The following is a 27,308-nucleotide window of genomic DNA, read 5'->3' as shown; positions in this document are numbered from 1 at the left end:
AGAAGCATTAAGGACCTATGGTGCGTGCTCTGCCAACTGGATGCTTCTTGTAGAGAATCATTAAATCCAGTATTTCTATAGAATCACTAACTTCTTTCTGCATTGTGCCGCTGTTTGAAGACATTCAAAAGCTTAACGGGAAAGGATCTGAAATAGGAATCATCACAAATCTACACTGAATGCTGCATATGTCAAATCCTAATACTCTTTACTCTAGAAGTTCTAAACCCATGGAGCACTTGGTTCAGACAAAATCTTTGTCTTTTGGTCACTGCTTTTGGGGGGGGGGGCGCGAGACATTCTTTAGTTCACGGGTAGGTCAACCTTCAGCACTCTAGATTCTGTGGCCTGTCTTCCCTGGCACTTTGTAGTCCAAAACATCTGGAGTGTCGAAGGTTGCTTAACCCTGTTTTTATTCTTATTTTTTTTTTGTTTCTAAAGACTTAATGAAGACCCTAATTAATGGTAGGGAAGTTCAGGGATTTATGTGGAGGATCTGTGGTCAGTCTGGAGAAATATCAGGATAAATGCGGCCCTTTTAGGCTGGGGGGAGGAAGGGAGTTGCCTTGGTAAACAAAATAGCTCATCTGTTTGACAGATGGTTAACCTTGACAACTTGGAGGTGAGCTTGGGGACAAAGGCTAAGATTTAAGTGATGTGACAATAGATCACTTGGCTTTTTAATTTGTCTTCTTCCAGACCTGGCTCTTGATGAGTCTTCACTAAATCTTGTAGGGTGATGGATTGATGAGTCCTTGGTCGCCATGGCGACTAGAAATTTTGCCCTGGCGACTGGGATCTGACAGATCTTTAATTGGGGAGCTTTGAAGGTGGCCACCGCGGGAAATATGGGATCAGCCTGCCCTGGGAAGCGTGGAGTCGGCCGCCCGCCCAAGGCAGCATTGTTGGCGGCCAGCGAGGAAACGGTACTCTTATTACAGTTCCTCTCTGCTGCCTTGTGCTGTTTAATAATGCCGGGAGCCGGAATATGCCGTCATTCTGGCCCCCGCATCACTACAGAGCGTGAGGGAGCAGAGCAGAGCTGCAGGCAGACTACTGCTCCCTCGCACCCAGGAAGATAACAGCCCTAATGAACCCCAGGGAAAGACCCACTCAGTTCTCCCAAAGGTAGGGAGGATGTGTGGGTTTAAATAAAATAAAAACAAACAAAATAAAAAAGTGTCAGCCTGTCAAAGTGTTTGTGTCAGTGTGTGTGTAAGCCTGTCAGTGTTTGTGCGCGTTTTGGTACCTCGCCCCTCCGATTGCATTAGAGCAATGTGATTTTCCTTTTTATTTTTATTTTTTTATTTTTGCGGCTGGTCCCACCTCCACCTATCAATCTTTATGATTTAGTGTTTGACATATCTGTTTTAAAAGCATACTGTTAGTGGTAGTGTTATACCTTGTATGCCTTTGTTACCGCATGTAATCAAACTTTGCAATGTTAGAAGTAAAGTACCTTTACTGTGTTCACAGCAACTTCTAGATAGCTTTCTTAAAACTTGTGTGATCTCCATTTCTTAGTCTACATTGTAGATTGTATTTATGATGAACCATAAAAGTGTGTGTGTGTGTACGCACACTCATTTACTAAGTGGCAACTTCAAAGCTTCCAGATTTTTACTTTTTATTTATTTTTAACATGTAAACTATGCAAAAATAATGTAGGTTTTGTTGCAGTATATGATCATACATTGCGTAAGCCTGCCACAAAGTCAATGTACCCAATTTTTGGCAGGTCTTCCTTTAACAACCTAAAGTCTGCTATATCGTGGTGTGTGTTTTTTTTTTTAGCACTAAATTCTTTAAAGGCGCTCTGCTCAAAAGAGCTTACATTCTTCTTACTCTGTTGGAATAAATGTTTAGCTAAGCTTAATATATATATATATATATATATATAATTGTGCAAATGATCACGCCAATGTCTAACCTATGTGAATCCTGAGATACGCTGTTGTAGCGTCTGTTGATATGTCTGTAACCTCCCGCACAACAAAAATAAAGAATTAAAAAAAAAAAAAAAAAGCTTACCTTCTAAGGATTTTTTTTTTTTCTTCTGATTTTATGTTGTACATCTGCAGCTTTAAAATAGTCACGAGGCAGGGGCATGGCAAGTGTCCCTTTTTATGATCTATACATTCAATGATTAATTACACACAATGTGGAACAACACTATTGTGTAAGCTTTCCAGGATGTACTTGAAAATTATAGAAATCTTGTGGTATTCTTTATGAAATGCTTTTATAAATGAGTAACAAAACAAAAGGATTGAATGAGCTTGGGAATAGGTGGGACTTAATGGTTTAACCGTTTATGTATTTAGCCTTGGAAGGTTTAAAGATTAAATGTTTATGATTAAATGTATAGACCTTTTTATTTATTTTTATTAGTAATGCCTGGCTGTTTATATATGAAATCTCTCTAATTTAGTTGAAACATTTTCTACATTACCAATAGGAATTTATGTGAGTTACTACAATAGTTATTCTTTCCAGTATATATATATCTATCTTTCATTTAAAAAAAAAAAAAAAAATTTTTTATTGGAGTGCTTCTTTAAATGGGGTAATGTGTTCTTTTAACCCGTAACATTTTGAGAAGTCCATGCAATATAAACAATGGCAGTTCAGTTCTACATGATGATGCTGAACGTTCCCAATAGAGATGCATTGAGTGCATACATCTCTAAGGAGAAGCTGGCTGGTACAGCATGGTGGTACTTGAGTGGCCTGTGATCATTGTCATGATGATCGCAGCCAGGTAGGAGCAGCAGCCATGGGGAGACCTGAGCAGTAAAGGATATTGGGTTATAAATAATTTTAACTTTTTTTATTTAAAAGGCAGGATGGGTGCGCAATAATCTAAATCTTTAGGGGGTTTATCTAAAAACCGCTTGCAAAAGCTGTAGATCTTGTGTGGAAGTAGTGGGGAGTTGTGTGTAGTGCACCTTTTCTTATATCCCCTTTACACCCCAATTATGCGACATGAGACCTAGTTGGTGAAAATAGGCCACAGCTTTGTATTAAAATATTTAACCACACGATATTACCAATAAAATATTTATATATTTTTTTTAATAATGTGAACATTAAACAATATATTTTAACCATGTTCCATAAACATACCCGTCCTTGCCAATCAATTATCTGTAACCTCAGAACTCACCTGGGCACTTGCCCTCGTCCCAACCAACACTGGCCACAAAACCTGGCCTTCTACCAACACCATGCTAACCACTAGCCGACCTTGAAAACAAGGTTAACTTAAAAATGACTTTCTATTGAAATCTGCAGTTTTTGTAAATTGGAAAATACTCTTCACATACAAAGCAAGCCAAATGTGCCTTTAATTTTCCCTTTATCTCCTTTATATAAACCTTTTATCACCTTTTTCATAGGTGAGCTCTAGATGTGTAAGTGCCGATAAGTGATTGTATAATTTAGTCGTGTGTGCGTTTTTCTTCTGAATGATGTTCTCGCCCCATGCTTCTCAACACAGCATTGAATCACTTGGTTTGGTTGAAATTGACTGAGGTTGTCGCTCTGATCTTTATAACTAAAATAAATAATACCTTTACTACTAAATCTTTTAAAAGAAGGAACAAAAAGCCACGTATAAGGGTAGTTGCTCATATTAAACTAGTACTTAAGAATTATTTTTTTCCAAAACCTATGGATACATGCAAATTTATGCAAATACATCATTTTTATTTTATTTTTCATTCTTTTAGAATACAGATTTTAAGAAAATCTACATTTCTTTAAAGCAGCACGGTCACTGTCTTGGAACTCTGCAGAACTTGAATATAGTTATAGTTCCTACTTTTTGTCTCCGTATCTCTTGTCTGGGTTGGAATTTCACTGTATTACCAACACGGTCAATATAGGTATTTCATAAATATTCTAACTTTATAAAATTAATATTTTCAGGGTGTGTGTGGGGAGGAGGGGGTCTTTTAGGTCTTTCAATTGAATTTAGCTTGTGAACAGAAATTAAAGAATGACAAGTGGTTTTATATGTAAGCTGATCATTTTACCATTTTCTAAAGCTATATGGCAATACTTAGTGACTTTATTTTATTTTTTGTTTGGTTTTGTGCAGTTTGTAGACAAGGTGGATGTAGTTTGGTGCAGTTTGATTTAAATTCTGATACAAATAATTTATCGTGATTTTTAACTCAAGATTAATGCTTGCTGGTTAAAATCGTTTTGGAAGCAGATGACCATTTCACGTTTTAGATTAACCTTTCACATTAATTTGACACATCAGAAGTAGTTTGTTAAATACCATTAGAAATTCAGTGATGAAATTGCAATGTGAACTGTCTCTAGTTTTAATAGGTCAATCGCTCAGATTTGGAGATCAACTTAAAACAATTGGTTTAAGGTCTATTTCTGTTTCATTGTTGCATTGAAAAAGGTGCATGCTAACTATGCAGACACAAGTTCAATTAACTTGGGTAATGGAATTTATTTACTAAAAATGTAAATATTGCATGACTATACAGCCTTGCGCTGAATAACCTTTGAACTATAATGTATGTTAAATCAAAAACTATATCTTTCAATTGTTCCCCCCCCCCGCCAAAAAATAAAATTTTTTATTAAAATCCAAAAAAAATCAAACTTTTTTGATCCACATTATTTGTAGACCAAATTCCTTACTAAGAGCTATAGGATTTATTTAAATGAACACTCTAGTGTTAGAAATAGACATGTGTACCTAACACTATTGTGCTGGAGTACATGTCTAGGTACCTGCCCCCCACGCACCCCGTATTTCAGAATGGAGTAAAAAGGTATTTTACTCACTTTTTCCTCTATTGCTACACCAGTCTTGCAGAATTAACAATTAAAAAAAAAAAAAAAAAAGATATAGAGAGACAGATTTTTACTTTTTGTAAATGGAATGATTCTTATAGTTGTGATCTGCTTTTAACCTTGGCTTCTGTTAAAGTCGTAATGAGTTTGAAGTTGTAAAAGCAGTGTGTCTGTATGTGTGCTATGGACCCTCCTGGCTTGCAGTGGTGAATAACTTTTTAAGGCTTGTGATTTTACATTTTAAGGTGTGTGTGTGTTATATTATATAATAATATACACCACAGCTTAAAATGTAAAATCACAAGCCTTAAGTGTGTGTATGTATAGAAAGATAAGTTCTGCGCTCACTCCCATCACTGGGCGGCTGCAAATGACTACAGTACACATCAGCCCCAATATATAGTAAAAACCAAAGAAAAACAAGTTACCTACGCTCTCTCCTTAATCCCTATGTATTTTTAAACAAATGGAGGTTTTTTTTTAGTTACCTCCAATGGCCATGAGAGGATGAGCCCACCTGCCAACGTCAAGGCAGACCTCCCTAGGTGGGTCCTAACTCTAACCATTCACCTTGCTTCCTTGAGTCTCTGGCAAAAATCTCTACTGAGACAGAAAGGGGTATTTTTAATATACACCCCTATACATTATTAACCCTTAATAGGGAACACATGGGATGGGTGGCTGCATTGTAACAAGGCTGAGCAATACAAAAAATGGATACAAATGCAGAAAGAAAAGTCCTGCACTCACTCCCATCACTGGGCGGCTGCAAATGACTACAGTAATTAATATATATATATATATATATATATATATATATATGTGTGTTTATGCATCTACAGTACAACCATTTTTAGTATGTTTAGAAGATGTGCATTTTCTTTACATAGACAAGGTGAACAATCAATATGTGTCCTATATGAGCATTGATCTCTCCCTCTCAAGCTGCACATTTTAAATCTGGAAAAAGGCAGAGAACTGCATTGTTACAGAAAGCTGGCAACCTAGTTTATTTAGATATTTTTTTGGGGTTCTAATTGTGAATACAATTACTCGGCTTAAAGAGGGCCTGTCACTTTTTTAAATACTTCATAAAGATATATTCTTAAATAATGAAATACTGATCAAGTCTGCTTTGGAATTTTGCTATAATTCAAATACAAATCAAAGATTCCATAAGACAAAGTAGGGACTACTTTCAGTCTTATGGACAAGGCTGAGGTCTACAAAAGGCGGAGTTCTGCTGTCGAATCCCAGCCGTCATCACAAAGGCTGTGGGATTCTGTATCAATCTACAGAGGACCCTGCCAGCGACCGCTTCAGGAAAGTAAAACCTACCTCACTCTGCAGACACTGGCACACCTAATATATTACTTATCTGGGGTCTTTACGAAACAAATAAAGAATCGCTAAAAAGGAAGCCTAAAGGGTGGGTTACTATGGCCACTGTTTGCTTTATGGTGTACATGGTGTATTTAAGCTACATTTGGTAAGGAGGTCGCCTGTGTGTAGTAGTAAGAATATTGTACACTCAGATTTCAGATATGCAAATTAGTGTTGGAAATAGTTGCTGGATGTTTGCGTTTTTCGCAGTGCCACAATTTTTATTTCAATACAAAGTATATTCAGACGCCATTGCTCCTTGAGTTTGTCAGACCTGATCATGGCACATTTTGCTGTTAAATCCAAGTTGTGTGCAAGTTTTAAAGCTTTGATCTGGTATTGTAACCACTGGATAGGTTAATCATGTAGCTGTATTTTTTTGGGCCTGCTAGGTGAAATCTGCCTTTCTGTCTTGTTCTTTACGGTCATTAGAAGGAAGATTATTTTATATTCTGTTTACAAATTATTAAATAGTTGATTTATAATTTTTCTTTTTCTTCCTCTCAGGGCATAAAATACATATATAAACACATGATACGTATACACACGCAAATAAAAGCAAGTTGTTGGGTTTTTGTTTTTTATTGGGAGGAGTGGGGTGGGGTTTTTTTTTTTTGTATATTGATAATATTTAATACAACAAGCATGCTAAGATGACGTATTAATCAAATGTTTTAAAAGAAGTTGTCTTAGTTCTTAGTGTCCCTCGGTTGCTTTGACTGTAAATTTAGATATTTGCCAGGTGTCACTGTCAGTGAACTTCTGACACTTTTACTGATACAGCTGCTAAATATTTTAACAGGTGTGAATTACTCTGATTTAAATAAATACAGGGTTTTTTTTTTTGTGAAAGATAGGGCGTTCATATTTTCTATATTTAATGCTAATTTCCTCCTTTTGCTAAATGTTACAAGGTTATCCATTAGTTATAGAAGGCTTTCTTTGATAGAAGACTGCGCCAATGTTGAGTTTTAAAAACTGCATTAAGTGGCTTTACGTTGGTAAACTTTATTTGTAAAACCGTGAAATCTTGTGTTTTTTTTTTTCTCCCCCTCCTCCATTTTGTGTTTTTTACATAAACATTCTTCAATCCCAAAGATCATGTGGCATTTGAAACATTCGCTTGTTCATCTTTTGAGCACTGTGTGTGCATGTTCCAAATCACCACAAAGGTTTGGCTGTAAATCTCAGAAGGAACTACTTCATTGAACAGACTTTAACCCAGTGGGTGCCAGGTTTTTCCAGAAAGAAGTCCTTATTGATACTTTATTGCACAAGAGAACAAACTGGGGGATGGGGTTGAGCGGGGCTTTCTTTTACCCTTTTCTGACATTCACAAAAGACCTGGAAATGCATTGAGCTAATTGAATGATTTCAACTTCAAAGACCAGGAATGATTGGAATTCCTTAGCAGTTGTATATGATTTAGTCAGCCCCCAGCCAGTCAAGACTTCTTACTTTCAGTAGCAACAATGTTTCTTTAACAAGGTCTGATCTTAACTTATTATTGTGAATTTTAACCTGCATTCACAAGATTTCTTTCTTGTTTTCAGGAGTCGGAAGCTACAGATCAGAAACATACCACCTCATCTACAGTGGGAGGTAGGATGGCCTTTAATTTCTTTTCACAATTTCAAAATGTGTATATTTGTGTTTCTCACAAATTCAAGTTCTAAAGTATATTTAGCCAGCCATAAGTTACTTGCCTCTGCAAGCCTGGATGCTTCACTGCCCACTATTTAGAAGGGAATTTATTTTCTCCTGGATGGGTGAAGGGGGTAGAGGGGGAGAGATTCTGACCCCTATTCTTAAATACAGTTTTAGCAAAGTTATGATTTTTCAGACCACTTTGAGTTCACATTTTTGCTTGACATTCGCTGAATGTTTATAATTTTAAGGATAGTTGCTTTGGATTCCACAGCGATCAGGAAATTGCTCTGCTTTGGCAGTGTCAATTTATTTTGGGATCTGGAACTTTAAGGAACAGTCACATCTATAAATAGATAATTTGTAATCACCAGTCCTTTTATGTTAAATGTCTTATCTACAGCTTTCTGTAATGTTATGGAGGTTGACTACTAATGTGGTGTTTTTGGTTTTTTTTTTAAATACGTTTTTTATTTATACCAGAAGAGATGTTATAAGTTGCTGTTTGAATTTTGTTAATTGAGTCCATACTGTTTTGGCAATAAGATGTGGTTTGGGGTAATTTACCATTTGCAGGAGCAAAAAAGTGCAAATAAGTTGTAGATGGAAGAGGCAGTATAGTAAATTGCCATACATAAGGCATGTGGAATGTGTGAGAACTAAATCAGAATGGTTTTGTAATGCAAGCAAAATGGAAATTTCACTCTGTAGAAATGCATATCTCCATTGCATGAGTCAAATAAGATGCAATCTGTACATTTTCTTTAACTGTGAAATAAATCCCCATTTAAAAACAAACAAACAAACCCAAAAAAGTAAAATATCTCTCTCTCTCTCTCTCTCTCTCTCTCTCTCTCATAGATATATAGATATATATAATATATTCTCTCTATATATATCTTTATCTCCCTCATCTTAGTGCTACACAATAGTTTAAAGGAACACTCTACTCATATGTACTTCAGCATGCTGAAGTGTGTTGTGACAGGACTGAGGACTTAATATGAAATCAGCACTTTTATAAAAGCAGAAATGCCTCCTCTGCTTCCATTAGCTCCATGGAGGTCATATGTCACAGGAATGCTCTACTCAAGCGCACCTGCCTTATCCCCATGTCTGAGGGATTCCATGGCTTGCCTGGCTATCCCATTGAGAGGCATTAAAATTGGAAAGCTGTGTGAGTGAACCCGCAGCTCAAAATCACAGCATTTTCAAAGGAAAGTCTTTGGTCACTTACCCAGACTGAAAAGAGAGAAAGAGATCTACAACTTTTGCAAATCATTTTTAGATATACTCGCAATGTAAAAAAAGGGTTTGAGTTTGTGGCGCTGAAGTGTTTAACTAAATTTTATAATCGAGTAGAATGTGCGTATGTGGTTTTATATAAATATTTTTTTTTTGTTGCCTTTAATTCCAGGTAGGTAAAAACTCTTTATAAAATGTCTTAACAACTGGTGATTGAAACAGATACATTATAACGTAATATTATGAAATCATGGGACAAAATGGACAACGATGTCTTCTGCTCTCGTCCTGTAAAGGCATCGTGTAAGATTTAAAAGACGAGCTGTCACTGTGATTTTTCTGTCCATGTGGGAACTATGCTTCTATTTAAAGCTAGGTTTCAAACAGTCCATTTTTCACAACACCAGCACTGCCCTATTAGTCCTCTGCGTTCTGTAGTAGTGAGCATTGTTGCAAAATACTCGAGCCGTCCCACATTTTAATTTGGATTTAAAAGAAAATTCATAGTGTGTGGATACACTATTTATAAAAAAAAATTTTTTTTTAAATTACAAAACCGATAAAGCAGAACATTTTCTTTTCAGTCCTAAAGTAGCGTTTGATAATTCCCATTTGTCACTGGAATAACTTTGGTTGGTGTATGGAGTCATCAAACACCAGAATAGAGATAAATCCACCTTTGCTGATTTTGCTTTGCCGTTTTCTTCCCAGTTACAAATCCCAAAGCAGCTTTCCTTTCCTTTCCTTTCCCTTCCAACTGCTATGGAGCAACTCCAGCCAACGGCATGCCGGCTTTATTCATGGGCTGACTCTTTTTGTCGAAAACTCAGTCTTGGCAATTGTTTTTTTTTTCCCACAAACTCAGTACAACAACGTATGTGGTTGCATTCAGTATGTTATATGTAGAGCGTGAGAGCAGTCGACATACAGGGCAGCGATTGGCCAATCTGGTCATGAACGTAAGAATTTTTAACAAAGCGTGAATACACTTCTTTTATAGTGCTAAGGGCATCCAGACCTAGTCTCCTGTGTATTTGCGTTGCTTGATCACTTGAGCTCTATGTTGGATGTAATGTGGCGTTGACTACGGGAGCGACTGATGTTTGATGCTTGAACTTAAAATGTATATTAAATATCTGCAGATACCTGTCGTTTGTGTCTAGCTCAGAGCAATTCTTAAGGTGGGAGGGGGTGTGCCCGAGGTTTTGTATCTATTCGAGCTGAGGTGCTGGACTCATGTGAGATGTTTACTTTTGTATGTTAGTGATTGACTGCAAGCAAGATAGCGAACAATGATTTTACAACAAATCTCACATAAGTCCACCACCTCAGAGAACAGTAAATAACATTTAAACTTTATGAAGGCTGTTTGAGATATAGACTTTGATCTAGTGAGTTAAGTCGGGACAGCAGCATACAGGTTCGGAGCAGACCACTTAGGGATAAACTGCCTCGTTGCTGGATTCAACCTATGAGGTCCACCGCACTGTGCTCCAGAGTCTAGAGTCCTGCTGGAGATGTATGGCGGCCAACAAGGTTTTCGCTTCGGCGAGGTCCTGGATTATATGTCGTTCTTCCCCGTGGGAGATTAGGAGTTTGCGCGCCTGCCGCCAGTAGTATTGGATATTGTGCGTTTTGAGCAGGGATGTAAAGGGTGCCATCGATCTTCTCTATGCCAGCGTAACTCCCGACACAAAAGGTTACTGAAGGAAAGTGTTAAATAAAAAAACTTTAAACCATTCTCGAATGATTAAACCCCAAAGTGAGCCTCTAGCACCAGTCCAGAGGTCAGCTGATGCTCAGCCAATCGGTGACACCACATTCCTAAAACTGACTTGAAAAGGTACGTATTCACCCCCACTCCCCAAAAAGCCAGTTTTATAAATGGGGATTCACTGATTGACTGACTGACTGACTGACTGAGAGCATCAGCTGACCACACTTTGTGCTTCCTGAAAATGAGATTCAGAAGCTGGATACTGCCTGGGTTCCTGAGGAGTGACGCTGGAGGCGCTCTTTGGGGTTAAACCGTTCAAGAACAGTTAATCCCTTAAAGTGAGATTGTGGTCTGGGTGCCTATAGTGTCCCTTAAATGTCAGTTTTTTGTGGTTTGTTAGTCTGTAAGCAGACTATAAAACTTGATATTTTAGTATCACATATTGGAATATTGACACCAAATAAAGTCCAACAATCTCGGGAATGTGCAACAAAAAAAATTCTTCTTGCCTAGTTGTCGGAGTATAGGTTTTATGGCTATTGTAACATATGGCCTGTCCTTGGCTTGGTGGGTGGCTCACACATCAGGATTTCCTGATTGATTATTTTATTATTTATATAGCGCCAGCAAATTCCGTAGCTATGTACAATTGATCACTCGTGTGCGCCACAGTCAGCAGCACTAACTTGAACCAAGTAACTTGTACTGTGTATCTTTGTGAAATGTACATGCTTTGAAACTTGATTTTTTTTTTTTTCTTTTGGGCAAGGTTCTAAAAATGCTAAATTGCAGATCTAGTGATCGTAAAATATTGCTGTGGGTGTCAAGATTAATAGTAATGGTACACATACTTAATTTCTAGTGTGATCCCAGCATTACAAAGGGCATATTGTTAGACATGTTTACAGGTCTTGGTAACACTTACAATTAGTCTCTCATTGCCATTATTATAGCACTAAGACATACTCCTCACTGCTGCCCAATCCTTCCTCGTTTAGGTCAGCAAGGCTTTTTGTCCAGTCAAACAATTCTCACAGTGAAGCATTGCAGGCATACAGCACACTTGTGTCAATTGCTGCAATCCACCATCTATTACTTTCCTGAAAAGCATTGCAACCAAGGTTTATCACAGAGAAGCATTAGACGCACCCCAATTGTTTGACGTCTGCATAATTTGCATGCTGGCGCTGGATTTAAGATAGATTGAATAATTGAGTGTCCGTCCCCCCCGGCTGGCTTGCAGCCACTAAAGGTGTGTGAATTACAAAATGTAAATTGTTTTGTTTAGTGCTTTGCAGGGCAGAATCTGCCCCCAAATCACTTAGAATAAAGTACATTTTGGTACTTTTGAGACCATTAAATCAGCCTTGATCCCAGGGGTAAACTGTACTATAAACTTGTGCTTGTGTCACTGGGAAATTAGAGATTTGTGGGTTGCTTTTATTTATTTTTATCCCCCCCCCCCAACAATATACCTTAAGTGGTACTTAAGTTTGTGTGGTTGGCTGTAATGTATGTGATGCGAGTTTGCTCTCTCAGATCTGGTCAGGTCTCCAAAATTCCACCTAATAACATACACCTCATGTGGCACCACCTCATTTTTCCCCATCTAGAAAACAAAAATTTGATAAGACAAAGAGGCAGTGGGTTCTCACTTGAGTAAAAATGTATGAACTTTACCAACGTTGACCCTTTAACTTTAGTTAATTTTTACACTCCATACTTATCATGTACTGGGGAGCAGTGTGTATTGTATAGGAGTAGGCTTGTGCCTAGTCAGGTCTATCATTTTTGTTTGCTTGCAGGCAAGATCCTGAAAGCCTGTAGTTTAATTACAGAAATGTTTGATATAAATACATTCACATTGCCCTTCTCTAATAACCTGAAAGGAAGATTCTTAATGCATGCTCACATTGTCAATCATGTTCCCATAGAGTGCAATGTAAATTAAGATCTTTTAATAAAAAATAATTTTTAATGCCCTTAATTTGAATTTGATTTTTCCAATAAATTTTCTTTTTCAGTGGGAAAGTGTCCCCTCTTAAACCCAATAGATGTGCTACTGTGTGAGCTTGGATGTGAAAAAGAAGTTAGATGTTCTGACTTTATTCATTGCAAATAAAGGAATACGGCTATAATGTGCATTTTCTTCAACACTTTAAAGAAGTGGGTTGATGCTACCAAACTCTGCTACTTAATCATTTTCCAGTCCGTCTTGCATAGTTTTGCAAGACAGATTTGGACAGTGAAGTTTTCTGGGTTTACAGAAAAAGTAAAATCATTCCTTTTTTTTTTTTTTTTTTAAATCATTTATTTTTTTTTATATATAATTCTTTATTTTTCGTGCATAGGTGGTACAGGTATCATTTTAGCTAGCAATGCCACAACAGCTATCGCCAGAGATTCAGTAGACAAAGATAAACACTTGTATGGCATGAATAACAGTGCACATTTTTAAAAGTAAGAGTAGACAGTAGTGTGATGCAGATCGTAGCGTGTGTGTGTTGAGGTTGTAATGCGTAATCAAAATTTTGTGTATAAAAGTTGTTTAGGCTCTGTTTATCGTGATCTATGCAAGTAGTATGAAACAAGCTAGTACAGAAATACCTCTCACTAAGTGATGATCTTTAACATGCTTAATTGTTGCTTCTAACTTGTGTACAGGTATTTTATCAAAATCTGCAATAGTATGTCTGCTTAATGAACGTAGGTTAGGTAGTGGATTCAGGAGTTAGGCATAGAGCAGGGCATTCAATGAGAAGTTAGCTTGCAGGCAAACCTACAGTTTATCAAATGTATAGTTCTCATGGCATGTACGTTGTCAAAGAATGGAAGGAGTCAGGTAGGACAGTCCACTTGTGCCTAGCCGATACCCAATCTAGAGGCCTCGACTTTGGCCCTGGGATGGACGGCTGTGATGCGTCCCTGCTGAGCTCCTGCCCCTTGCGTATCGGTCTTTCCAGCTTGGCGGGATCTGTCTTTCCAGCTTGCGTTCGGTGGGTGAGTGTCCATCTCATTTCGTTGTGTGGGGCGGCTGAGACGTCTTGTTGGATGCGCCATGCTGATTAGAGCCGGCGCTGGTACGGCAGGGCGCCTTCTCTGCCTCCTTTGTTTGAGAGTGGGCTGTGGGGCAAATCCACTCACCGGGGTTGATATAAATTCTGCCGTCACTGGTATGTTGACAGGTTTAGGGATTGGTAATGTCCGTTCTCGTGGTGCCCGCTGCTTGTGTAGTGTACGTCGCCTAGCCCGCCGCCATTTTGGGGCCTTCCTCACTGCCGGAGCCCCGGGCTGCTGCTGCCGGGCAAGAGGTGAGTGTTTCGCCGGTTGCCGTGGGGACTTTTGATTCATCCGTTGCTTTGGGGTTAAGACATTGTTGGCCTTCTGCCCGGGTTCTATTCTTTCAGCCAGACTGTGCATTTGCACGCTTGATTGGCGTTTGGCGGCCATCTTGCCGACCCTCCTGAGGGGCACCGTCCGGTGGATGTTGTGCGCTTGGACAGTCGCCCAGGGCCGGCCTGGTGTGATGGCTGGCACCCTTGCAGACCGGGATGACCTCCCCTGGTCCAGAGGGGGGGGGGGAGGGAGGAGGGAGGAGACAAGCGAGACGCCGGCCGGAGACCCGGGAGAGCGGCCGTCTCGTCCCGGCTCCAGCAGACTCCGGGCCCCTGTCGGGTTGCTGTCGGTACTTGTGCGGTGTGCCCGCGTGCCCCCTGGGGGTCATTGTCGTGGGTCAATACGCGTGGTTGGCCTCCAGCTAGCTCCGATTTTCGGACCCTGGAGCAGGAGCTCAGACGGAGCACATCTGATCCCTGCCCGAAATCATGATTTTTAAATGCGTTTTTTTAAGATTAATTTCGGGATAGCGTTTATTTTCCCACATGCTCAGTAGTCTACTTATGAAAATGATTTATCTAAGACAAGGAGTTAAAGCTTTGCACATCCCTCATGCACTGTAATTTGCTGCTCACTGCGCAGGTTGGTATATTGGCATTGGGATGGTTAACCCAGGGCTTGACAAATCCCAGGTCGCCATGGCGACTGAACTCTTTCCTGGCGTCTTGGATTTGTCAGCCCATCCCCTCGTCCTGTCTCTCTCTGCGCGCCGGGAAAAAGTGAAGGGAACTGTAACTACTTCCTCCCGGCACTGAGACCGCGCAGGAAAAGAACAAGTTGACCGGGAAACGGGTTGAGATGGTCGCAAAGCCAACCTCCCATTCTGCAGAGCAGACCACCCGGCCTCCCATTCTGCCGCCTGCGTGCTCTTATTCCCATGCGCTGGTTCAGTGCCGGGAGGAAGTAATTAAATTCCTTTCTCTTCCTCCCGGGCACTGATATATATTGAAACAGAAGGGTTGGAGTCTGGATCAGCAGTAGCCCACTCCTATCAGCTGCATCCAGCCCCACTGTAACCTGCTCCCATTCCCACTGGACCCAAGGAAAGCCCCTCCCGCGCCCATTTGTCATTGGAAAAAACTTGGCTCCTAACTTTTTTAGCTGGCTCCTATATTTAAAGCAAATTTGTCAAGCCCTGAGTTAACCTTCCCTCAGCTTGAAGTGTATTGTGCTTGTGTGTTTCTGACTCATTTGACGAATGAGTAAGTCCTTGATCAGAGTTCCTGGCAGAGTCTGACCCACAATCTGACACATGCATATACCATCCCCGGAAGCTGTGACATCATTAATAGAGCATGCAGTTCCAGCACATGTGTTAACATAACTTAATAAGCTTTAACTGAGCTCAAGGAAAAAATCAAATGGTTAATGCTGAATGTGTTATTTTCATTTTAGTGACGTATTGTGCCCTCTTTAGCTCTGCAAATGTTTAGCTGTGTATGTAGAATGTATCTAGTCCAAAAAGGTTGTCTTGTGTATAATAGACAACGTATTTTTTTTAATTTTTTTTTGTTTGGTTTTTTTCTTCCCTCTTGTATTACTGAGGCAAACATGCATGTTGTGCATGTGTTTGTGGAATTATTCACAGCTGATATTTTTGTTTGCTAAAATTACTGTTTACAATTTTAAGGAATTAAGATTTTTTTTATTTATTTCCCCTCTCCTTCAAGAAAGACTGACATGTGAATTTAAAAGCAGAATATTGTGCTTCAGTTAATCTCTTCCCAGCAACCCGTCTCCAAAAGCTTAATTTGGCTAGATTCAGGTTTTCCTGTCTGTGCATAGCCATATCTGTTGCGGGTGAGCTACCCCTTAATTTATACCTGTTGTACATGCCTGGACGATTATGTCAGTGGGGGTGTTGTTCAAAGCTCCTGGCCCTGGTAGACTCATTGCTGTACACACAGGGCTTCCTGCCAGAACAACAGCAGTGAGAGTCTATCTCTTCATCTCTCCTGCTATTGGCTTCGTTTCACTTTGGTTTGCAACAAACTTGCCAAGTGTCGTCTGTGTCTGTTAGCACAAATATGGACCATTGTGCAAAATATTTTATAAACCTGTATTGTACCCACCAATGTGAATGCAATGTTTAAACACTGGAAAAATGTTTCTTTTTCTTTCAATCTTTCTTTTATTATGACATTTGCGTTATGGGGTACAGAATAAAGAGAGGAGGCGGTATGGGGTAATACAAGTTGATGGAAACAAGATGGTACATAGTACACTCCTACGAAGGACTGCCATATATTTTTAGTTTTTGAAACGTCAAGTAAACATAGTATTACAAGCAATTGTTGAAGAAATGGGTGCGACGGTCAGTTAGTAATTGCTCAAATGGTAGGTTTCATGTGTACAATATAACAGGTTAGTCATGCTATGTGTTAAGCAGCTCTGGCTCTCACTCAGTACATGTCAACATGGCATTGGTAGCTTACGGCACAACAGGTCAAGCGCTCCTGGAAAAAGTTTTTAACTATGCATTTAAATGTTCCTACTGTATTGTCCTGGATCTATCTGTAAGTTGCATTTATTCCACTGTAAAACTGTTGTATCTCAATCTTTTTGAAGGAATTTGCGATTCCTTCAATGGGGTGATCTTATTTAAGTGAGACTTCCAGGTTCCTAAACTTTATTTTTCTATCTGCTCCCATTATTGTATTGGAACAGGGTGCATATGTATACTCTTCCCCGCCCCCTCCCCCCTAAAATCCCAATCTAGCTGTAATTTATTGTAGTTTAGGCCTAGATAGCAGACGTAGATTTTATATGTACAACATAGCCAGATGCTAATCAAAGTATCGGATTGTTGTAAATGCTGAAATGGCTCCACGTAGCTCTAAACTTTAGCAAGATTATTTACTAAAGTGAGAATTCAGTCTATTTCAAGTTTAAGGCATTACAGTCAAACTGAAAGTATAGTTTGACGTAGAGAATTATTCTAGTTTGAGCTTAAAGGAGCACTATAGTCACCTAAACAACTTTGGCTTAATTAAGCTGTTTTAGTTTATAGATCATGCCTCTGAAGTTTCACTGCTCTATTCTCTGCCATTTAGGAGTTAAATCACTTTGTTTATGCAGCCCTGGGCACACCTCCCCTAGTTGTGACTGACACAGCCTGCGTGGGAAAAAAAAAAACTGGTTACAATTTCAATCAGTTGTACCTCATACGCCCGCTGTAAATGTGAGCACTGGAAGCGATCTTGCCCCCCCCTCCCTCCCCCACACACACACTGCTTATACTGTATGATGCTCTGCCTGTACGGAGCGCCTCGAGGGGTCGTGTGTATATATAAAAAAAATACTATATTGTGTGTGTGTGTGTATGTATGCCCCTCCAGGGCCATGTGATCACCATGATCAAATTGCCGCAATAGGACTCTAGGAGCTGCCATCAGGGGGACTGCCTGAGCTATCACGCAGTCCTCCGGGCTGCTAAAAAGTAAAAATAAATAAAAATAAAAAATATTATACATATACAGGTGGTTCTCATTTAGCAACCTACCTGTTTTACGATGGCCTAGTCGTAAGTGCGAGCCGTCGTCAGGATTCTCTGCTCTGGTGCGCATGTCTATGTTCGGGTAAACTTCCCCGAACATAGAAGAATGCACCAGAGCAAGGAATCCTTTAACTCCTCACTTACTGACAGATTTGTTGTGCAACCAGGTCGGTAAGTGAAGAGTCTTTTTAATTATAATATACATATATAGGAAATAAGTTTGTTTGTGTATATGTATGGATATATATATATATATATATATATATATATATGTGTGTGTGTGTATATGTCTGTCTACGTTTTATACAAAAAGCCAACTTTGGCCTGCGTTTGTGGCAACTACAAAATACTGGACATACCCCATTTTGAATACTGGGTTGTCTATGTTTACAAATGGTTGCCATGATGGGGTAATTTTCATTCCTGGGCTGCTATACGGTCTCAAAGGCAACATAGGCCCAGCAAACCAATCTGGCAAATTTCAATGTGCAAACATGGAAAAGGGGAAAGCCCTACATTTGACCTCTGCTAGTTTGCAAAAAAACATCCATTCTGTACATTGGGGGCACTGTTATACTCGGGAGATGTTGCTGAACACATATTGGGGTGTTCTTTGTCAGTAACACATAACACAAACTGAGAATCCATGCCTAAAGTACAATGTGAGAGAAAAATAACACAAAACGACTACTCAAAAGTTTGACACAGACTGGTGGTAGAATTAGTGCATGGAAAGTGTTAGTGTCTACTTTGCAAAAATATATGGTTTAATGGGGGTAAATTACATTGTCCGGCTTCAAAAATGTCCCAAATAGGACATGGGTGCCTGACCAGCTGAGAAAATTCCAAGTTGGAAAACTGGAATGCGCACCCTCAAAATAAGCCCCCAGAGAACCTGACACACCTATACATGGGGGGCGGAGAGGGAAATCACTGAACTCGGGAGGTGTTACTGAACACATATTGGGGTGTAACCCTTACAGTTACTCTGTACATGTTTTTTTTAAATTGCTGTGTCAAAAAAATCCCTATTTAATTTGGCATAGATTGATGGTAAAATGGTTGCATGAAAAGTATCAAAGTATCAAAATATCACACATTTAATACCTTAGGGGGGGGGGGGGGGCATTTAATGGCGATAAAAACGGTATATAATATGTGTGGGCTCAGTAAATGAGTGAGTAAGAGGAAAATTACAGCTAAACACACACACACACACTGCAGAAATGTAAAAAGAGCCCTGGTCCTTAACGGTAAGAAAATTGAAAACGGGTCTGGTCACTAAGGGGTTAATAGATTTTATCTCCTGCTCTCTAAATTGAACTTTAATCAAATACAGTAGGCTCCTGCAGGGTCTAACAAGCTATTAACAGAGCAGGAGATAAGAAAATCTAAATACAACAGAATGTGCAGTAAATTAAGGATAAACATTGGCTGATTCTCTACAGCAGGCTTCCCCAAACTCCAGCCCTCCTGATGTTGCTGAACTACAACTCCCCTGATTCTCAGCCTATCTATTTAATTCATAGAATCACGGGAGTTGTAGTTCAGCAACATCTGGAGAGCTGGAGTTTGGGGAAGCCTGCTCTACAGGGAGTGTTGAGGAAAGCTGTGCAAGTTACATGTTGGGGAGGTGTGCCTTTTAAATGTGAAATTAATTTTGAATTCGTAAAAAGGCTCTGTCAAACAAGTGTGGTGTTTTCAGCCAAAATTCGGCCATTGTGTTTTTATTGGAATTTCATTCAGACTAATGAAATTTTGATGTGGTGAGCGACTGCATTTTGCAGCAGTTTAGTATATAACTCCCTCAATTGGCAACTTTGTGGGATTGCCATATTTAAGGATACCAACTTAGGAGCTGTAATCTAGTTGATGATTAAACTGTAATAGATTGAATTGAACCAAGTGATGCCAAGATGATACTCTAGCCATTAGAACTGCTTGAAAAGTATGAAGTGGTTATATAATAAGTAATCTGTTTATGATGTGGTGTTAAATTCTTATATTAACCAGTTTAGCCCAAGGACAACTAGGGCACCCTTTTAAAATAACAGAAGCCAGTCCTCAATCGGGATGATCCCCCTGTATAGATGAAAATCAGCAGGCACATCCCCAAAAAGTGTAACTCATATCATGCTTTAAAGGATACTTACTCCAAAGCAGAGTTTCTGAAGTGTAAAACATGTTAAGAGTTTTTGGGGTCTGTCTGCTAGCTGTCTGCTGGGTATGGATTACAAAGGTCTATTGAACACTTTTTTTAATTGTGGGTTGTTCTCTCTTAAACCGTTAAATTCTACAAAGGGTGTATATCTGATCTTTTACAGTATAAAGAAATCATGTACGGTAAGAGAACGTACTTTATTGTTGCTTTAGCTCCTCTTTAAAACATTTTTTTTTATCTTTTGTCTGAAAAGTAATGAATTGTGGTCTAGTCCTATAGAGAATATATTCTAGCAATTCATGTTGTATGTAACACAAGGAAACAATTTACATAGGCAGAAAGTGGTAAATTGTTTCTAAGCAAATCTTTTTAAACTTAAAATTTTGCAGAAATCGGTTAGGAATATGGGTGTGAAAATTACCATACACTTATTTTAGATCTACCTTAAAGGGTTCCGCTAAAAACCATAACCATTTCAGATTCCTGTCAATCAAGCATTTGGAAAAAAATGTAGTCTGGATATATCCATCTATACAGGTTGTGTGCGGCATGCGCACATCTATCCAGGAGTGTTCTGAGCCATCGACCACACATGTCTAAAATGATGGCAGCCAAGGAATAGCTACTATAATCAGTGATGATTGGAATTGCTCTCTACTAATAAACTTCTTATCCACATGTGCAGGGATTTATGAAGTTTTTTTTTTCTATACTACACTGCTTGCAAATTGCCCTATTTAACCCATAGTTTCCTGTCAACACTTTTATTGAAAGGAACTAGATTTTAAAACCTAGTTTATTATTTTGTTTTATTTTTTTAATTTCCTTTTTTGTTAATTGTAAACTTTTTATATATATATATATATATATATATATATATATATATATATATATATATATATATATATATATATATATTTGCCTTCAAAGAAATGACTTTTATTAGGAGTTTTTGTGTGCAATGTTCCTGATGGGTGCTGGGTTGGTTTTTTTTTTTGTTTTGTTTGAGGTGTCTGTTACAGTTTGAATTGCCTACCGAGGAAAACTGAAATTTAATGCAAACCTGTCATCACCTGACCTTCTGCTCCTGTGCCACATTATGCTCACTGAGCCCCCACCCTACCCCTCTCCAAAACAAAAAACCCTGCCAAGTGACAGTGCTGCTTTACACCACAACAAAAAGCAAGAACTGATTTTTAGTGATGTCGCGAACTTAATTTTTTGGTTTGCGAACGGTGAACGCGAATTTCCACAAATGTTTGCGAACGGGCGAACCACCATAGACTTCAATAGGCAGGCGAATTTTAAAACCCACAGGGACTCTTTCTGGCCACAATAGTGATGGAAAAGTTGTTTCAAGGGGACTAACACCTGGACTGTGGCATGCCGGAGGGGGATCCATGGCAAAACTCCCATGGAAAATTACATAGTTGATGCAGAGTCTGGTTTCAATCCATAAAGGGCATAAATCACCTAACATTCCTAAATTGTTTGGAATAACGTGCTTTAAAACATCAGGTATGTTATATCGATCAGGTAGTGTAAGGGTTACGCCCGCTTCACAGTGACAGACCAAACTCCCCGTTTAACGCACCGCAAACAACCGCAAACAGTCCATTTGCACAACCGCAAACTCCCCATTTGCACAAGGTTGGATACCAAGCTAGCCATGTCCTGTTCCTTGTCCTCACTGATGTTATTGAAGGTCTCTCTTCCTCCACCCAGGAAGCGGGAGATGGAAAAAGATGCTTGGTCGGTCCTCCTACTTCAAATTTGGGGCACTGCGCCTGCAATCTAATGTGCCACCAGATAGGAGTGGTGTGTTAAGTAGTTCCCCTCATCAGGCCTTTTTTAGTCGAATGTATCGCCCACTGTCAGTCCCTTCGGGATCCATCCCTCATTCATCTTAATAAAGGTGAGGTAATCTAAACTTTTTTGACCTAGGCGACTTCTCTTCTCAGTGACCATACCTCCTGCTGTATAAAGTATACTTTTTAATTTATTTTGGAACTGCTGCATCCTTTCCGACTTGCGGTAATTCGGTAACATTTCAGGCATTTTCTGCTTATACCAGGGGTCTAGTAGCGTGGACACCCAGTACAGGTCGTTCTCCTTCAGCCTTTTTATACGAGGGTCCCTCAACAAGCACGGCAGCATGAAAGACCCCATTTGCACAAGGTTGGATGCCGAGCTACTCATGTCCTGTTCCTCGTCCTCAGTGATCTCAATGAAGGTATGTTCTTCCCCCAGCCACGTACAACACCACGGGTGCCAGATACGTGACAACGAGCACCCTGGGATGCCTGTTGTGGTTGGTCTTCCTCCTCCTCCTCTTCCTCAAAGCTACAATCCTCCTCTGACTCCTCTTCCTCACAATCCTCTTCCAGCGTTGCCGCAGGTCCAGCAAGCGATGCTGATAAGGCTGTTTCTGGTGGTGATGGTGACCAAAACTCTTCCTCTTCATGCTCATCTACGGCCTGATCCAGCACTCTTCGCAGGGCACGCTCCAGGAAGAAAACAAATGGTATGATGTCGCTGATGGTGCCTTCGGTGCGACTGACTAGGTTTGTCACCTTCTCAAAAGGCCGCATGAGCGTCCAGTAACGTGGCAAAAAATTTCCCAGCTCCGCAGAGGCTGTCCTAGCACCCCGGTCATACAAATACTCGTTAACGGCCTTTTCTTGTTGGAGCAGGCGGTCGAACATTAGGAGTGTTGAATTCCAACGTGTCGGGCTGTCGCAAATCAAGCGCCTCACTGGCATGTTGTTTCGCCGCTGGATATCGGAAAAGTGCGCCATGGCTGTGTAGGAACGCCTGAAATGAAATGGCCACACACCTTCCTGGCCTGCTTCAGAACGTCCTGTAAGCCTGGGTACTAATGCACAAAGCGTTGTACGATCAGATTACACACATGTGCCATTCATGGCACATGTGTCAACTTGCTCAAATGCAATGCAGCCAACAAATTTCTTCCGTTGTCACAAACCACTTTGCCGATCTCCAGTTGGTGCGGAGTCAGCCACTGATCCACCTGTGCGTTCAGGGCGGACAGGAGTGCTGGTCCGGTGTGACTCTCTGCTTTCAAGCAAGTCAACCCCAAGACGGCGTGACACTGCCGTATCCAGGATGTGGAACAGTACCTGGGGAGCTGGGGGGGTGCCGTTGATGTGGAGCAAGATGCAGCAGCAGAAGAGGACTTGGCCGAGGAGGTTATGGAAGAGGATGGAGTAGGAGGAGTAGAGGAGGTGGCAGCAGGCCTGCCTGCAAGTCATGGCGGTGTCACCAACTCCTCTGCAGAGCCACGCATTCCATGCTTGGCAGCTGTCAGCAGGTTTACCCAATGCGCAGTGTAGGTGATATACCTGCCCTGACCATGCTTTGCAGACCAGGTATCAGTGGTCAGATGGACCCTTGTCCCAACACTGTGTGCCAGACATGCCATTACTTTTGCACAATCGAGTACAGGTTGGGGATTGCCTTTTGTGCAAAGAAATTTCGGCCGGGTACCTTCCACTGCGGTGTCCCAATAGCTACAAATTTTTGGAACGCCTCAGACTCTACCAGCTTGTATGGTTAAAGCTGGCGGGCTAAGAGTTCAGTCAAGCCAGCTGTCAGACGCCGGGCAAGGGGGTAACTTTGTGACATTGGCTTCTTACGCTCAAACATGTCCTTGACAGACACATGACTGTGGGCAGATGAGCAGGAACTGCTCAAGACGAGAGACAGAGGGGCGGATGGTTGAGAGGGGGCAAGGACGACAGCAGTGGTTAACATGGCTGAAGATGCTGGACCAGGAGGTGGATGGCGGCTTTGAGTTTGTGTGCTGCTTGTACTCATGCGTTGATTCCATAGGCGTTTGTGATGTGCGATCATGTGCCTTCGCAAAGCAGTTGTACCTAGGTGGGTGTTGGACTTACCACCACTCAGTTTCTTTTGGCACAGGTTGCAAATGGCATCGCTGTTGTCAGAGACAGACACACACAAAAAATGCTACACTGCTGAGCTCTGCAATGACGGCATTCTGGTGGTGGCAACAGCATGCGTTGATTGGCGTGCTGTCTGGCTGAACCCGGGTGCCGATGCATGCTGTCTGACTGTGCCACTAGCTCCTTGCGACGACCTCCCCCTGCTTCCAACTCGTCTCCTCCTCCTCCTCTCTGTCTCCCCATCTGAACTTTCCCCCTGTTCTTCTCTTCTAGCGGGCACCCACGTGACATCTATGGACGCATCGTCCTCATCAACCGCTTCACTTGTATCTGACAACTCAGCAAAGGAAGCATCAGTGGGTACAACATCATCACACCGTACGTGTGTAATGCTGCCTGACTGAGACATATCCCTGCTATCTACATCCTCTGCCAATAATGGTTGCGCATCACTCATTTCTTCCAACTGATGTGTAAATAACTCCTCTGACATACCAAGTGAAGCAGCTGTGGTGCTAGTGTTGGTGGTGGCGGCAGGCGGGCGAGTGGTAACTTGAGAGGTGCCCGAAGCTAAGCTGGTGGAGGATGGTGCGTTGAGGTTCCGAGCGGAAGCTGTAGAAGATTGGGTGTCCTGTGTTAGCCAGTCAACTATGTCCTCAGAACTTTTCAAGTTCAGGGTACGTGGCCTCTGAACACTGGGCATTATTCTAGGGCCAAAGGGAATCATAGAACCACGACCACGACGGCCCCTGCGGGGTGGCCTGCCTCTGCCTGTCATTTTTTTTTTTTCAATTAGTGGTACTATGCGTGCAAGCTACTGTGACAACAGATGAGTGGCACTGGTGTGACACTGTACCCTGGCAGGCCCTGAAACGCACACTCGTGAAGGAAACTGACTGCTATTATATTACAGTCAAAGTTTTTTTTTTAATGCAAGCTATTGTGACACCAGTGAGTGAGTGGTGGCACTGGGCAAGTGGGCACAGTATATGCTGTGAGCCTGACACACAGGCTGGCCGGCAGGCAACTGCAATTACATTACATTACACAGAAAGAAAAAAAAAAAGCGGACTGATGTTCTAGCCCTAAAAAGGGCTTTTTGGGGTGCTGTCCTTACAGAGATCAGATGAGTCCTTCAGGACTGTAGTGGACACTGAATACACTAGCCTAGCTATCAATTTCCCTATCAAATCAGCAGCAGCTACACTGTCCCTACTCTTACTAAGAATGCAGCTTCACAATGAATGTAAAATGGATGCTGTCCAGGAGGAGGGAGGGTCTGCTGCTGATTGGCTGGAATGTGTCTGCTGACTGTGAGGTACAGGGTCAAAGTTTACTCAATGATGAATAGGGGGCGGACCGAACAGCGCATGTGTTCGCCGTCCGTGGCGAACGCGAACAAGCGATGTTCGACGGGAACTAGTCGCCGGCGAACAGTTCGGGACATCACTACTGATTTTTAAAAATTATTTTTGTATTTTTTTTGTTTTTTTTGTTTAGCCTTGGTTTTCTTTTTATATAAAAGTAGAAACCACTTTTATGTAAGCATGATCTTTATAGCCTAAGCATAGCTCTTCTGATGCTAAAGGTTATCGATCCACAATTCGTCAATCTAAAGAACGCCACAAAGTACAAACTGCCGACCTCGTGAACAGAGGTAAATAAAGTGGTGTCCCCAGTATTGCAATCTGCCACAAGGCAGAAAAGATAGCCTTTTGCCTTTAGTTTAAGTACAAGAGGTATAAGGGAAACTAAGAAACACCATGGTGCTTAAATTTTATGTCAATGTTCCTGTGCATTTTTTGTTTATTTTTTTACAGTTGCAGAAAGGTTGAGCATTGGTAAAATAGAGATGGTTGTTTATTGATTAACTTATTCTAGACAATTAATCCATATGGAATAGAGGTCAACACAAACCATGATAAGCCAAAAATGAGGACACTTCAAAAATGTAATGAAAATAGGTGTTCTTGACCTCGTATTTCCTTCCTTTTAACACAAATTAGCAGACCACCCAAATATTAACTCTTATCAACCTACATATGGGGAACAGAATTTTTGCTGTCATGTATGCCTGTTCAGCATACATGTCTTTATGAATTTTAGAATATTCCAGCACGCACATATTGTACATGCTAATTTAACAGTTGAAACAAACTGTGCTTTCTTTCCACGATTATGGAAAGTGTGGTTGGTTTTCTAATGTATCCTGAAGACCCTAAACTTGCTCTCGTGAATACTTTTGAACTTACCACCATAACAGCATGTCTAATCTTTTACATGATACAGTAAGAATTATGGCCCTCTATCCTCGTTGTGATCAAGTAGAAAAATTCCATGTATGGCGTTTTTTTTAAATTTATTTGTTTTATCTTGTGTAAATTCTTTTTATAATTTTTAGTTTTTCACCTTCTCTGAAAGTAAACATTTCACTTTGCTTGTGTAGAGGGGTAACAAGGGACTGTTATTTGTGAGCAATATGCCTACTGTTATATAAATTAGGATAGCATAGAAATACACTGTATTTTTCATGTAAAGACTGCAGCCCCATCTACGTATGCACATGATCTTTAAACTCTATAGATGGCAAGCTTCTTCGGCTGCTTGAGATCTCACTAAATTGCCACCTCATTACCTTTACATTTTACCTGTTGCTGCAATTATCCTTTAATTCTCTCTGGCCATCACCTCCAAATTTCTCCTGCTTCCTCTTGTTTCAATTCCCCATATGAACATCTAAATTGTTAGCTCAGGGGCTGTTTAGCCAAGTACTCTGTAAAAAAGACCTTCACTGGCTAGATCCCAGCTCGGGCAGAGGCTTTATCCTTTGTATCTGTGTGTATTGTACTGTGGTTTTCCTCCCCCAGTTGTACAGCACTGCAGAATGCGTTGGTGCTTTTTAAATGCCAGTAATGATATTGGTGACTTTAAATTATGATTATTGGTATTTATATAGCACCAGCTTATTCCGCAGCGCTTTACAGTAAGAAGGGAATTTACCAAATGAGACCATAACAAAATGTATCAAAAACAATAGAAAGTTGAGGACCCTGCTCAAACAAGCTTATTTAAATGTGTTATGCAGTTTGGTTTGAAGCTGGTTTAAAGTTATTTCGATGTTTAGATTTCAGACATATGCCAAACTTGCAGTCTGTGTTTGAGTACAGTCTAGGTATATCTGCTTTGGTAAGAAAAGAATGTATCTAGGTCAGATTATAGTTCATCAATGACCTTTTAAGGGCATACAACAAAATTAGTATATAATGCAAATGCATGGGATTTAACAATGCAGTAGTTACTAGACATGCAAGTCTCCTAAAACTTTTTTTTATACCATCTAGAAGAACTTTCTAGATTACTTTAGAATATGCTAGATAAAATAGGTATGCTGTACTTTCTATTAAGACAACTAGACACACCCAGACCACTTAATTCCAGTGAAGTGGTAAGGGTGCACATTAGTCCTTTAGTTTTAACCTTGCAATGTAAAGCATTCCCGTTTAGTACATTTGACAA

The 27,308-nt window shown here is 40.4% G+C and overlaps 1 protein-coding gene across 1 annotated transcript in view; it reads left to right on the top strand.

Annotated features, from left to right (window-relative positions):
* Nucleotides 1-27,308, top strand: part of IGF2BP3 (insulin like growth factor 2 mRNA binding protein 3) — an 85,710-nt gene that overhangs the window by 24,042 nt on the left and 34,360 nt on the right. Inside the window, exon 3 of the mRNA XM_063450713.1 lies at nucleotides 7,758-7,806. Within this exon, the coding sequence (XP_063306783.1) occupies nucleotides 7,758-7,806 (49 nt within the window). The remainder of the gene's footprint in view (nucleotides 1-7,757; nucleotides 7,807-27,308) is intronic.

The sequence above is a fragment of the Pelobates fuscus genome, chromosome 4, assembly GCF_036172605.1.
Source record: "Pelobates fuscus isolate aPelFus1 chromosome 4, aPelFus1.pri, whole genome shotgun sequence".
NCBI classification, from domain to species: domain Eukaryota; kingdom Metazoa; phylum Chordata; class Amphibia; order Anura; family Pelobatidae; genus Pelobates; species Pelobates fuscus.
Note: the sequence above shows the minus strand (reverse complement) of the source record. Positions and strands in the feature narration are given on the sequence as shown.